The sequence below is a fragment of the Telmatherina bonti genome, assembly GCF_933228915.1.
Source record: "Telmatherina bonti genome assembly, chromosome: 18".
NCBI classification, from domain to species: Eukaryota; Metazoa; Chordata; class Actinopteri; order Atheriniformes; family Telmatherinidae; genus Telmatherina; species Telmatherina bonti.
In genome coordinates, this window is record NC_136616.1 from 21094855 (window position 1) to 21107816 (window position 12962).

The 12962-nt window shown below is 37.7% G+C and overlaps 1 protein-coding gene across 1 annotated transcript; it reads right to left on the reverse strand.

Annotated features, from left to right (window-relative positions):
• Window positions 1-7793: 7793 nt before the first annotated feature.
• Window positions 7794-12373, reverse strand: bcl6b (BCL6B transcription repressor). The gene is made up of 12 exons (XM_079257438.1): window positions 12254-12373; window positions 11927-12001; window positions 11614-11828; window positions 11226-11474; window positions 10950-11084; window positions 10570-10762; window positions 10275-10468; window positions 10093-10199; window positions 9840-9938; window positions 9618-9748; window positions 8672-8809; window positions 7794-8556 (listed from the first exon to the last, which is right to left on the reverse strand). The coding sequence occupies exons 3-12, from the start codon at window positions 11811-11813 to the stop codon at window positions 8416-8418; spliced, it is 1587 nt and encodes a 528-aa protein (XP_079113564.1). The 5' UTR covers window positions 11814-11828; window positions 11927-12001; window positions 12254-12373; the 3' UTR covers window positions 7794-8415.
• Between the last annotated feature and the right edge of the window lie 589 nt (window positions 12374-12962).

Here is a 12962-nt window from a genome sequence, read left to right on the forward strand (position 1 = left end):
ACATTTTCAGCACAGATAATATTTCTGCTTCACTCGCAGTGAACAGCAGAAGTGATGCAGAAAAAAAAAGGAAAACTAAAAAACCTTTTTTTTTTTTCACTGTTCTTCTGCAGTGTAATAATGTCGTCTTCTTCTCTGATATATCATTTTAGCTGCTCAATAATGCTGGATTTACAACCTCCCAGTACATTAGATATATTGAACTGCTGCATGGTCTGGACCACAGGTGGGCCAGTTCAGCACCTGTATTCTCCTATTCTTAAGTAATAATGTTTGTAATCAATGCAATATGTGTGATACTGGGCAAACTTGGCATCCTTTTTGTCATATTTCATTTTAAGGGGGCTGCACCAGTTCTAGCTGGAAGTATTTATGGTATTTAAGGCCATATGTGCATCGATATTCATTCAAAACTCATATTAAGCAGGATTAGTTGTGACATATCTGTTGAATGTCAGCTGAAAAATGGAGCCTCCTGTTTCCATTAGCTTAATCAGCTTGTCAGCAGTGAAAAACAATGCATGGAAATTAATGATTTCACCCAAGATGAATAAGGGATCCATTCTTAACCGGCTCTCACTCACTTCCAAGTTGAAGGAAGTACAGGATCTTAGAGTCAACACACATTTAAACCCCTCAAGCACTGAAAGACTGGACGCATATCAGCCAGGAGCTAAAAAGGCTTGATAAACTAACAACTTTGACTCAAATATAAAATCAGATTGACTGAATTCTTTTTTTATTCATCTGTTTAATTAGTGAAATTAATGCACTACAGACCTGGAAGCCTACCGGCAGAGGAGGAGCTACAGCAGAATTACCACCATCGGGGTGTGGAAGAGCAAAAGCTGTGGAAAAACACCTCCTCACCCCACATATTTTGGTCATGTGCTGTTTCCTTGTTATTCACTTCCTGAAATTTGCTTTCTCTATGAGAGTGGCAGCCAGTATGTGCATCTGAAAGCATATTTGTGACTGGTTATGACTGTTTGCATATGTTTTTGTGTCGCTATATCAAAAACATTAAGCTATTTGAGGTTTTTTTTTAACAAGAAGAAGCAGGAAAGAAATTTACAGAGATGTTCAGTCTCTCAGCAGACTAATTATATTGAGAAAATGTGTTCAAATCCACAAACTTATGCTTTCATTTTCACTAAAGTTATGCAACATCATTGTTCCTTTCGACTAATCTTTTTAAAGTATTTGGTGACTAAAAATGTAATTTAATGCAACTTTACATTTGCGTCCAGGATTGTTAAATATTTTCTGTTGCTTATATGTCTGTGGCAGCTGTTTCTTACTTGATATAATTTGTTATACATGCAAATATAACAAACTATTAAGGTTTTGGGGGATCCAGAGCCTCGCTCAGCTGCCGTCAGGTGCGAGGCAGAATACATCCTTGAAAATATTCCCAGTACATTGTAGGGCTGGCCTTACAAAGAAATTTGTAATCAATCTGTTCTTTTAATGATCTGTACGAATCTTTAGTGCAAGTTATAAAATTTACAAAACAATATACTTGTTATCTGAAGAATTCCACACTAACATTTCCAAATCGACCAGGTGAAACATCTTTCCAGTGACAATTATGTTCTACTTCATTTTCTGCAATTCAATGAGCAGCATTTTCAGTTCCTACTGTAAAGTATCCCATTTATTCATTCACAGATTCACACACTGTCTATGTTTTAACATGTCAAACATATCCAGACTGTGGTCAAGTCAGACAAACACACACATGCTTGGTCTATATGCCATCTGACAGAAGTTTGTTACAAGAGGATCTGCCAGCTTCTTTGTGTAGTTTCCCACATTAGTTTCATGTTACCTTTTGTGTCAATATTTGTGTCAATTCAGTAGTGGTTTCTCTGCATACTAAGATTTACCCAGACTCTTGAATCCTTCACAAAAATATACATTATATCGTCCATTAATGGTCAACGCAAAAGGAGGATTTGCAAATGGAAGGACAATTACATCCACCTCCTGTAATTTTTCACATGATTTAGTCCATTTTCTAGTGGCTTAGCTTGCTTTCACTTTACGAAGAATAAAAACTAAGCAATATCAATGTAATTCTCGGGGGCAGCTGACACGTATCCACTGAAAGGAAAAAAACAGCGAAGAAGAAGATAAACAGGAAGATGACTATACCGAAACTGAAAAGAAAAACATCTGAAGAAAACCAAGAAGTTTAGAGGAACAGAAATGATGTGCTTTCTTTTTTTTTCTTTTGGTGTTTTTGGGTTTTGTAAGCAACTTGGCAGCAGTACATTACCACTCCCACCAACCAGCATCAAAAATAAAGTAAACTCTAAACTCAGCAGTGCATAAAATGAACTGACTTAACTATGGAAATATGAAAGACGTATGGAAGTATGAAGGCAGTGACAGAAGACAATGTTTGAAATGGACATTCCCATTTACTTAAGTAAGGGAGAATAAATGAGGCTTTAAAAAGGACTACTTTTTTCTTTTCTTTTTGAAATTATTGAAGATTTTTTGATGAAGTTTGCCACAGAGTGGAGAAGCACAGCCCACCCTTGCCTGAAAAGACTGAACATCCATCCGCTAAGTGTTACTTCGTTGTACCCAATCCTGGCACCTTCAGTGTCCAAAATTTAATCTGCTAAACTGTACAACCTCTTTTATGGGTGTTACTTGTATATTAAATTAACTTTTCTGAGTTTATTTCCCATTTTTAGAGCACTTATAGCATCTAACTCTAAATCTGTTTATATTTTATGAAGAGTATAAAGACACTAATAATTTTCTTGGAACTTGTGTCTGTTGAATATAAATTACATTTACAGGGTTGCATGTATGCTGTCATTTAGAAAACGATCTATGTGGCGCATTATGGATACAAATTAAAAATGCATTTCATTTCTCAATAAGATGACTGTTTTGTGTGATAAAAAAAGCAAACATTTTACTGAAACGTTGTAGTGTGTATAAATTATTCAAAGGCAGACGGTACAGCGTCCACGACTTATCTCCAATTAGTACATGTTCGTGACAAAACTTCCCACTGAGTTTTTTAAGTCAATACTGTAACTATGCATAATTGATATTGTTTAATAACTTTCTAAAGCCAACAAATTCGCGAATAGTCTTTCTCCCGCTACTAAATATTGTTACACAGAGGTTATGACAGTGCTATAAATGTAAAAAGTTGGACTTTTAACATAATTTTCAGCAGAAAACTCCACTGCCGGCTGATCGTTGAAGACACACGAGGTCTCCAACGGATGTGGTGGTGAAAGTTCACTAAGCTGCTTGAAGTTGTTAGTCCACACTGAACACTCACCGTCGGTCCGTCAGCTTTTTCCACAACTGCACATGGTCCACGGTCTCCAGCTTCACTGTGACAAACAAAATGTGTCACGGCTCACGAGTCACAACAACTTCAGGGTCCCTGTGAGTGACGAGTGGGGAAACTATGACACACAGCTGAGCGTGCGCAGTGGTCACGAGGGCGCGCTCATTGTAAACACGTGATAAATAATAGGCCTATGATTTATGATGTAGTATGTGTTTGATATTGACATAGTGATATCCATCCATTCATCCATCAATTTTGTTAACCGCCTAGTCCAATGAAGGTCGCGGGGAAGCTGGCTCCATCAGTCATTGGAGGAGGGGCAAGTTGAGGGAGTGTGTGTTTTCGTGTGTGTGTATACATCTATATATATATATATATATATATATATATATATATATATATATATATATATATATATATATATATATATATATATATATATATATATATATACATATATATATATATATATATGCATATATATATATATATATATATATATATATATATATATATATATATATATATATATATATGCATATATGCATATATATATATATGCATATATGCATATATATATATATATATATATATATATATATATATATATATATATATATATATATATATATATATATATATATATATATATATATATGCATATATGCATATACATATAAATAAAGTTACGTTTGATTTTATCATTTATTTTGTCAAATTTATTTACTTTCTTTAATTGACTTATTCCTGTTCACTTAATCAAGTTTTATCGCTTCTAAAATTTGGACTACATCAAATTTTGATAAAATAACGTCTTTTCTATATCAAAATATAAAAAAATTAGGCTATGTTAAGAATATCCATACACACTAAAAACCAAGAACCAAAATATTGTAGCATGTTGAGCATTGGTGGGTGGAGTTTTCCCAGCATGCCTTGCTGACTTTGTTAAGGTTGCACCGTGAGTGAGACTGCTAATGCCGTTAATGAGACTGTTCTTCAATGCATGTAGATGGTTCTGTGAATGTTAATAAAGGGTACAGCACGTAAGAGAGAACTCTTGTCTGCATTCAACTTTATCCCATTAATATTGCTACAATATTATCATTAAATCATCAATCCACTGCCTAGTACGCAAAGTTGTCAGTTTCATGAGAATAAGGCAACATCATTCGCTTGGTCCATGACCTGTTGAAAAGTAAATATTAAAACTCAATATTGAGAAATTGACAAGAGTTGATGCAAATGATCGAGTGAAAAAAATCATTCTGAAATTAACTATGTGTGTTCAAGGTAACAACACTAGAGGGAGGCAACTGCAAGGTCTTTAGAGAAGGACAACCATCCTTTGCATTAATCGTCTTCTCCACAGTTTGGATGAGTCATGGCTACAGTTACATGTTTATTATTATTATTATTAATAAATTATTAATTCAATAATTAATTAATTCGGAATTAACGTATTACCCTACAAGTTTACATAAAAATAATAATTCAGAATGAAGGTTTGCATGAAACACGTCCTCAATTAAAACCTCTTCAGAGCGGCGGGTTGGGAAGGGTACGTATCGTATACGTATGACGTATACCGGATATAAACAAAGTTGGCTACTTGCTTCTCGTCTATTCAGTTGTAACTTGTAAAAATTACAGAATAAGTACCAGTTTCGGCGCTATTTTTATTATAATTTTGAAGTACCAGCTCAACATGAGCATACTATTGCACTTTTTTGCAGCAACTGAGACGGAGAAGAAAGACAGACCACCGAAGACTATGGGGTTCCGTAACAACATGTACACATATTACATATACTTTTTTGACACAAACGGAACCCCATAGGGAAGACGGGAGGCAAAACAAACAACGCGCATCATGGAGACAGGACAAGGTAACGAGCATGCGCAGAACGACGTGAATTAACTAGAGCGGAATTCAAGTTTACATGACAGAGGAATTTAAAAGATCTGAATTAAAATGTGAATGAACCAGCCACTTACATCGGGAAAAGTTTCATAGAAATTTACATTAGCAATTAAGTGTTTACATGGTGATTTTCATCAGTTTAATTAACCTTTATTCGGAATTAAACAGGAATTAACTCCCATGTATACGGAGCAAATATGTCATTCTCTTATAGTGATTGTAATAACTCAATGTAATTTTGTTGCCATAACTCATTTTTTAAATAATGAAAATATGTTTTTTCCATACTTTTAAAGAAAATGTCTGAATGCTCATTACAAAGTTTATTTTCCATCACCTTTCCACTTTTCTTGTTCAGGATCACAGGGGAATTGAGCTCAAACGTCACATGATGCAGGTTTCATCCAATACAGGTCAATGATCCATCCAAAGGCCAAAATAGAAACTAGCATACATGTAGTAGGACTGTAGAAATAAATCAGAAAAACCAGAGAAAATTCGCAAGGGCACATGGAATATGCTGCTTTAAGATGACAGTGATAACCACCTCATAACCATGTCATCCAAACAAGAACATAACAAATAAGATATAAGGCCCTATTTGTCATGTTTATAAAAAAAAAAAAAAAAAATAGAATAAATTATTTTAATTAAAAAAGATAGAATAACACTTTTTGTAATTCCGTTAGGGGAAATTATTCATAATAATCCAAATATAATATACTAAATATAATATGCTAATATAAATATAATTAGCAATAATTTAAGAAAAAATGTTAAAACTTGTAAAATTAATTTTTCATACTTAAAAATCTTAGACGCCATGATAGTTGCTGGTGGTCTAGAGGCTGTCCCCGATCCTTTCAAGCAGGAGGCAGAATATATCCTGAAAAAGTTGCCAGAGCATCACAGCGCTGGTCTTAAACAGAAGTGTGTAATAATTTAGTTTTTAAGGGATTTTTAAGACAGGAGTTATTGGTAACAAAGTAGTGCCTTTCAAAAAGCTGTACGTGCCTTTGTTACTACAGAAGTGGGCTATTGCAATAAACTGTATATGGGACTAGATCTGGGTTCTCTATGTCTACTTACAAAAACCAAAAGGCTGGATCCCATCACCCCTGTTCTGCGTGCCCTCTGTTAGCTTCCTGTTTGTTACATCATTAGTTTTAAAACGTCAGTGGTTGTTTTTGAATGTTTTCACTCTCTTGGGCCTTCCTTTTTAACAGACATGCTGCGGCTTAATAGACCACCCAGAGCTCTGAGATTCGCTGATCAGTATCTCATGGTTGTTCCTGAAGCCAGACTTAAGTCTAGAAGAGAGGTCTTTGAGGTCTTCCCAGTCTGTAATCCAGTTTAAATCATACTTAAAAACTCATTTGTTTTCTCTGGCCTTTGACTGATTTGGTTTGGAGTATATCTTGGTTTTAAGCAAATTTCGTGCATATGAATGTATGTTTTTGTGGATGAATTCATTGCACTTCTTTACTAGAAACTCTTTATTTGATCGTATGATGTTTTTATAAAGCACCTTGGTCAATCACGTTTTGTTTTAAGTGTGCTATATAAATACATTCGTTTTGATTTGATTTGATGAGTACACCTCACACATTGACATTTTGTTATTTCTAACAAAAATCCCCTTCTTCCAATTCCTTATTCACTTCCTAAAATTGGCTGTTTTCTGACTGAATCTTTTACTTTTGTGAACAGACTAATTGGAAGACCCCTGACAAAATGTAATTGACTAAAAACCTGATGAAGGGGAAAACTACAAGTCGTACATTTTATTTATTTATTGAAGTGGGAGAGAAGGGGGCCTGAAGCTTGGAAAGTCCCGTCACACTTCCAGTGTTTGTCGTCTGAGCCCAGACAATAAGTCCAGCACGCCACAACTCATCAGGGAGCAGGAAACAGGGATGACAGAGGGTGAGAGAGTTCAGCAGGACTCTGTGGTCCTCTATAGTCAACCCTTCACCTTCAGGAAGCACCCTCAAACCCTTTTATTTGTTGATGGGTTTCAGCGTGATTGTGGAGTATTGGGACCCTGGAGGAAACAGGTGCCCTCTGCTTCATTGTTTCCACACCAAGACAAACACAGCACAAGACCTGAAAAATGGCGGGATGGACTTGACTTAAGAGCAGATGGGATTCATGGGCAGCCAAATTTTTAATGAGAGGAAGGAAATCCGGGGAGGAGAATGGCTGAAGGAGGGGAGTGTGGCCCAAAAGAGAGCAGATTTTCTGCAGTAACGATGATCTTTTTTTAAATGACAGACCTAATTAATGGATAGTAATTTGTTTTTTCTTTTATGCAACGCGCCATGTAAGGCAAGTAAATAAAAACACAAGACAGCAAATGATATAAAAATGATTTAATTTAAATTTGTCCTGCAAATGAACTTATACAAATACAAATTTGATATTATAATTAACCATTAAATTGCTTTAAATTGTCTTCTTGAAATGTCTTAGTCATAAACAACATATTATTTTGCTTTTACGCTTTATATTCAGAACAAGACAACTAAGTCCTTTGCCTGCTTGGACTGTAAGAGCTCATATTGCTGCATCTATAAGTGTTTAATGGACAACACACAGGCCCCTGGCCATAAGTAAATCAGAGTTAAATACACATTTAAGAGAAAACACAGTGAAGTGCTGCAGTATGTTCAAACCTCATTCTCCAAACATTACACAATTCACTTCCTTTCTATTAGACTTCCTTCATCTTTCTTTCCAAATATTCCCACATACACACACAAACATTGCTTTTATATGCATTGGACACATTATTCCATTCACTTTTCCCATCATCAGATCTCATCACAAACCTTCAAAAATACTTGCTTAAATCATTTTTCTAACATCTCCTTTTAAGAAGAGCCACTTTGGATATATGATCAGATATCAGTCATGAAATGATGTAATTTCAAACTTCATCCAACAAATGATGCTAAATGAGTACATATGTTCTTTTTCCCCTCCAAATGTAAATATATTTTTTCTTTATAAGGTGCCCAATTCAGCCCAACTACTTATAAATGACCATCAATCAAACCTTGTATAATTTGCCAAATTTGACATTTTCAGACCAAATTACGAAGCTCGTACGAGACAACATTCATCATGTTGTGTTTTTGGTGAATGATGTAGTGGTCCCTCTTCAGCAGGCCTGCAGAAAAGGCTGGAAAGGCTCAGTCAGCACCTTGTAGCGGATCTTGGTGTTGGTGACAGCTCCATGTTTCTGGCGCAGGTGCAGACGCAGCTGGCTCTTGTGACGGAAGTGAAGGTCACATTTCTCACACTGGAAAACAAGTTAGATGTCAACAACATGTACTCTGTGTTGTTTTCTTCTCTTTTTTTCTGTAATGGGTGATATCTGCTACTGATGAAAGAGATATGGTGTGTTTATGACTCACAGAGTAAGGTTTCTCTCCAGTGTGGATGCGCAGGTGGCTCTTCAGGGTCTGCAGGTGGCGGAACCGGGTGCCACAGGTGTGGCAGGGGTAGGGTTTCTCTCCTGTATGAATCAAGACATGGGCCCTAAGGTGGGCCACCTAAAACCAACAATGACATGTCACATTAATCAGTCATTCCAAACAACATAAAGCAACACCTTAAAAACAACACAAAGAAAGATCAAATTTATCCTATTTCACACATTCACTTCTCAAATACCAAATTAAATTAATTGTTAACTTCTCTTCATGTAATTTTGATTCAAGACTTGTAAAAGGATCTGTGCATCAAATTAGATATGCACAGTAATATGAGTGCAGACGTGATCTGTGTGACTTTTAAGTTAAGTTAAGTGTTCAAATTTAATTAAATAATCCCATGAATCAATAAATTAGTTGGCATGGGATTTTACTTTGTTCTGAGGCTACTTGAATTGCTGGAAAATGTATATTTTAATTTAAGGAAAGTTATTGAGCAAAAGCTCTAGTAAATGATTAGTATATTGATAGGAGGAAACTCCAACTGAAATACCTGCAGACTGCTTGAAATAGCCTCTGATTTCCTCATAAACAGGTGCATTATTTAATTTTGTGGTCTACTGAGATAGGTTTGCATGCTTCAGTCTTCAGAAAACATGTTCAGTTTTACATATTGGAAACTTCTGAAGCACGTCTTTTCACATCCTGTCTAAAACACTCTATGTTAGGTTCTTTAGCTATTAAACCTGCTCTTAAAGAGTAAAATCAGCTGATTGGTTAAGGTAGTGCAGTACAAGGCAGAAGGTTAATGTTTGTTTAAGATGTGCCAAACTAACTATTCTTCAAATATGTTACACTGTGTTGCAGTCAAGTTAGGGAACAAAATCTGTACTCATGCATGCACATTTGCACAGAGTGAGGCCACTACCTGAACGAATCGCGCTCCACAGGTGTCACAGCGGTAAGGCTTCTCTCCAGAATGAATGCGGGAGTGAGTTTTCAGGTTAGCCGGTCGGTTGAACTGAGCTCCACACACATTACAGCGATACGGCTTGTCTCCTGCAACAGTAAAGTTCACTGTTGTTACATATTTGCTGCTTAATTCTCAAACAAGCCTGTAAATTACAAAGCAAGGGTTTTGTATTTTCACCTGAAGAGATGGACTTGGTTCCTTGCAGATTGCCAGAATAACAATAGGGTAAATAGTGATTCTCAGTTTTGATAGGTGGTTGGGTGAGTTGGGCAGCTTCTGGATCGGAGGGATGCAGTTTTGCAAAAATGGTGCCAGGTGACATTGGAGAAGCCAAGAAGACAGAAGAAAAAAAAATCACATTAAGGCATCAATTAAAAGCATTTGATCATGAGCCAAAGGATAAAATTGAAGTTTATGAGTTTGTATCTACCTGATCCATCTTTGTAAGGTGGAGAAACTGTTGGGTGATCCACAGAGGGAGGTGGCCCGAGGGGAGGGGCTCGGCCAGAACCCTCGTAGCAGGAGGCCTGCCCCTGTCTGATGAGAGGAGGTTAAGAGATTCTCCAAAATATTTTCACAGTTTTTATTTTCTCTTTTGTTTTTCTAGTTTACCTATCAATCTGACCAGGCACTTCTCCAGACCACGCCTCTGCTGGTTGCTTTGGTGTCAGATCCATCTTGTTCGCAGTGGGTAGCTCCTCTGTCTCCTCTTTTACTGCTGCAGCAGCACAGAGGGGGTTTAGTACAATATATTTGTACTTTTTCCAGTTGCAGGCCTTTGGATCAGGTGTGGTTTTGGTATCAATCTGAAAAAAAAATTACCAAAACTTGCCTGATTATTTTTCTTACAAATGCAAATCCGTAGTAACCTATACTACAGCTTACTTAGAGGCGTCTGCAGACATACCACAAGGTTTTTACTGCATGTGTTGGACTCAGCAGGAGAGTTTGGCTGGCAGCTGGAGAAGGCAGGGCTGTCTGGGGATGAAGTCGGGATGCCCAGAAGTGGTGAATCTGGGTCTTCTTTCAGCTCATCTGACCTTAGATGGCAGGTCGGGAAAGCCCCTGGCTTCAGCGAGCCTTCCGGGACAACAGGCAATCTGCAGGAAAAACAAAGGAAGTGTTGTAATGAGATAAATCTGTCAGCAGACAAAAGCACACCAACGCCAGCAACTGAATGTCTGATAACATAAAAACAAAATCTCAAAGTAATGAGTCACATAAACAGATCAGTTTCTTTTGTCTTGTAGCAGTTTAATGATTTTCGCATGCAGTTAATTCGCTTACGTTGTGTCCCTGGCTGTTGGCAGTGACCGCTGGGGTTCTGAATGAGGCACTTCCCCTCTTTTAGGGGTTACAGAGGCTACAGATACCCTAGAGTCCAGCTCCAACTGGGGGTATGTAGCACTTAAATTCTCTGTGCTGAAATAGAAGAGTCACAAATCAAACCATTCTGAATCATACCTGATATGCTTTTCAAAGTCACATAACATAGAAAACATCTCCTAAATGACTAATCCCCGTGATCTCGGCAGACAGGATATGCTATTTACAGGTCCTCACCAGTGCAGCTGCATGAAATCCCGGCAGGTGTCGGCCACGTGGTCCATCTGCAGGTATGCAGCGACAGCCAGCACTCCGGAGACGATGCTCGGAGTCAGAGGGAGGCGGGAAGTGTACATGAAGTCAAGCAGCAGGGAGACACAGGATGGATCCAAGGTGTTGGGGAGTGATACAGTTATAAGCTGCTCCCTGCTGCCACCACGCCCCTGAAGCAACGCTCGACGAGAGTACAGAGAGTAGAAAAAGCCGCTGCCAGGAAAGACAAAAACATAACTATTTAAGGAAGGAAATGCAACAAAATTGGAGCATCACTTCATAGAGTTTAAGGAAAAGTTGGGGTTGTAAAGTGCAGCAATTAAAGCAAAGCATTGCCATGGTATAAGCTGACCTGCAGGCCACGAGCACAGCACAGTGTGCCCGCAGATGCACGTTTCCAACAACCAGGGTGGTGTCAGTCAGGATGCTTCTGTGCCGGAGTTCATTCAGGTTCAGCAGCACATCGTTGGAGTGGCGCGTGAACTCTTTTACATATCCTTCAGCCCTCATGATCTGCCCTTTATCTGCCCTGTATCCTTCCAACAATTCCATCAGGCTCACCTGGATCTACTCATAATGCATTACAAGACAAAAAAAACATCTGTATACATGCTGAATGGGGTATAATTATGAATATTTAATAATATAGTTTCAGACTGGCCTACCTGTATGTAATTAAAAGAATAAATATACTGGAGTGTTCCAGACACATCTAGGTGAGACCAGCTCCCTACTCGTACCTGTTTTTGTGAAAAAGAAACAATTATCTAATTATTTGTTAGCTTTATGTACTTGAAAACTGTGATCTTTACATTTTTCTCGCAGTGCGTGGATAAAACTACACAAACTACTCCAAATGTATTACATTTTCCTTGCAAGTCATAATTGTGTTAAGAAATGATTAATCATAATGCGACTATCTGTAAAGAAAAAAGCCAATGAATGCAAACAAGAGTTAAAACAGCCAATGAAAAGATATACTCAGAACTCACCCCGACCAGCAGGGACGAGAACAACCGTGCACTGCACTGCCGTCAAACCCTGGTCTGAGTGTTCAGTCAGCAGTCAGAGATGAAGAGTAGGGACTCGCCCACAGTCTCCACTGGGTCAGAGCAACTCTATGAGGCGAGGTTGAGGGTAGGGAGCTCTTTATAAGGTCTTGCAGGAAACTCCCCTACAACAAGAGCTGTTTGTTTCCTCTTTCCTCAATGGCCCACGCGTATGGTGGAAGCAACGCAGGAAAAGCCATGGCCCAGGCTCAGGGCCTTAAGTATTTTTAGTGGGTTATTAGTTTTTCTAAACCCCCGTGGCTCTGCAAGAACTAAAGCTTAGTGTGTTTATGTGCCACATTGAAAAAAATACATACTTACACCCTTGGGAAGATGCAATACGTGTTTGGCTGTCCAGTGGTAAGCCAGAAAACATCCCCCACCAACGCTTTCCGACCTTTCAGCCCTATCCAGGACAGAGGAAAGGTAGCTGGAAGACCAGCTTATTGTTACATAAGCATTTCATATTCTTGCTATTATTCAGATTTTATATTATTATTTTTCTTCTGTGGAAGGCTTCCACATCACATTATATCTTTCCCATAGCATTGATGTTATTAAACCAGAATAAATCAAAGCAGTCTTTGTCAGTTTCTCACTTAAGTGGACAAATGTTTAAAAAAAATAGATCTGCACCCAAACCTGATAAATA